This window comes from Fukomys damarensis, unplaced genomic scaffold, assembly GCF_012274545.1.
Source record: "Fukomys damarensis isolate Sample0158 unplaced genomic scaffold, DMR_v1.0_HiC HiC_scaffold_27, whole genome shotgun sequence".
In the NCBI taxonomy this organism is placed as follows: domain Eukaryota; kingdom Metazoa; phylum Chordata; class Mammalia; order Rodentia; family Bathyergidae; genus Fukomys; species Fukomys damarensis.
In genome coordinates this window covers 4,084,151-4,086,058 of record NW_022900939.1, presented here as the reverse complement: position 1 = coordinate 4,086,058, position 1,908 = coordinate 4,084,151, and the positions used below count along the sequence as shown (strand labels likewise).

At 44.0% G+C, this 1,908-nt stretch overlaps 1 protein-coding gene across 1 annotated transcript in view; it reads left to right on the top strand.

Moving 5' to 3' along the window:
* Window positions 1-1,012: 1,012 nt before the first annotated feature.
* Window positions 1,013-1,908, top strand: part of LOC104851242 (olfactory receptor 1044) — a 2,059-nt gene continuing 1,163 nt past the window's right edge. Inside the window, exon 1 of the mRNA XM_010608416.1 lies at window positions 1,013-1,900. Coding sequence (XP_010606718.1) covers window positions 1,013-1,900 — 888 coding nt within the window. The remainder of the gene's footprint in view (window positions 1,901-1,908) is intronic.

Here is a 1,908-nt window from a genome sequence, read left to right as displayed (position 1 = left end):
AAACCATAATTCAAATAGTTTAATAAATGATAAGAACATTGAAAGAGACAAAAATTGACTTATAAATTAATGTGTATCTTAGAAAGCAAATATAAATATTATTTTACTTACAATTTTAGTATAATTTGATATATACTGGTGTTATATTCTGAAAATCTGCATAGAATTGAGGTTCACATCAACAGACTAAATGACGTAGTATATTCAGAGTATAATTAGGACATACAGATTCCTCATTAAAATTATATGAGTTTAAAGCACAATTTACCCAAAACACACCTGATATTTGGATGTTTCTACTTTATTACCCTCTTTCTATTTTCTAAGCAAGGCATGAATGTAGGATGTTTTTCATTTAGGTTTGTTGACATAAACACAAAAATGTGCCCTCCATTAAGTTGGTTACCTTGAGTATTTGAAGAATTCAATAGCTTTATGATCATATGGTGATTCAGAGTGCCCATAAGTAATACATTACTATTGTAAAATACAAAAATACAAAATTTTATGTCTGTGAGCCTTGAGACAAGAAGTAGTTTGCTTGTATCTGTCCTAGTGACACTACTGCAAAATATTCCTAGTTTATAGTGTGGTTTCTATTGCATATAGCAACATCTCTGGTATAAATCCACAGCTGAGATGAGAAGCTCTTATTTTAACTACCATGCAAAGCCTTTGACATAAACAGATGATAACGGTTTGTTTCGAAGTTCATGTTTATATATTTGAAAATGGATTTAGGGAAGACGAAATACTCTTTTCCCACTAATATAACTTTCCGCTGTCCATCCCATTTCCAACACCAGTGTGTCGACAATCTTTATAGTAAGGGAAAATAAAACACACACGTACACACACACATACACATACACGTACACACACACACACACACACAAATAAAACACTTTACAAGGAAGTACAAATGAAAACAGCATTTATTGGAATTCCATTGCAAACACAGCCCTTGGACATAGCTCTTCCATTCTTGGTCATGCAGATGTCCTGAGGACACATGGCTCAGAGAAACTGCACACAGGCGACCGAGTTCATCCTCGCGGGCCTCACCGACCGCCAGGAGCTGAAGATGCCCCTCTTCACGGCCTTCCTCTCCATCTACGTTTTCACGGTCCTAGGCAACCTGGGCTTGATCCTGGTCATCAGAACAGACGCGAGACTCAGCACGCCAATGTACTTCTTCCTGAGCAACCTGGCTTTTGTTGATTTCTGCTATTCGTCTGTCGTCACGCCCAAGATGCTTGGCAATTTCCTGTACCAAAGAAACGTGGTCTCCTTCCCTGCCTGTGCAGCTCAGTTAGGCTGCTTCCTCACCTTCATGGTTTCAGAGTGCCTGCTCCTGGCCTCCATGGCCTACGACAGGTACGTGGCCATCTGCGACCCTCTGCTGTACATGGTCAGAATGTCCCCGGGCCTCTGCATTCAGCTCGTCGCCCTACCCTACGGCTACAGCTTCCTTATGGCACTGTTCCACACCACCCTGACCTTCCGCCTCTGCTACTGCCGCTCCAACGTCGTCAATCACTTCTATTGCGACGACATGCCTCTCCTCAGGCTCACGTGCTCCGACACCCGCTCCAAACAGCTGTGGGTCCTGACCTGCGCCGGGATCACGTTCATTTCCTCCGTCCTGACCGTCTTCGTCTCCTACGTGTTCATCATTTCCGCCATCCTGAGGATGCGCTCGGCTGAGGGGAGGCGCAAAGCCTTCTCCACGTGTGGCTCCCACATGCTGGCGGTGACCATCTTCTACGGGACCCTGATCTTCATGTACCTGCAGCCCAGCTCCCGCCATTCGCTGGACACGGATAAGATGGCCTCTGTCTTCTACACCATGATCATCCCCATGCTGAACCCTCTGATCTACAGCCTGCGCAACAAGGAGGTCAAAGA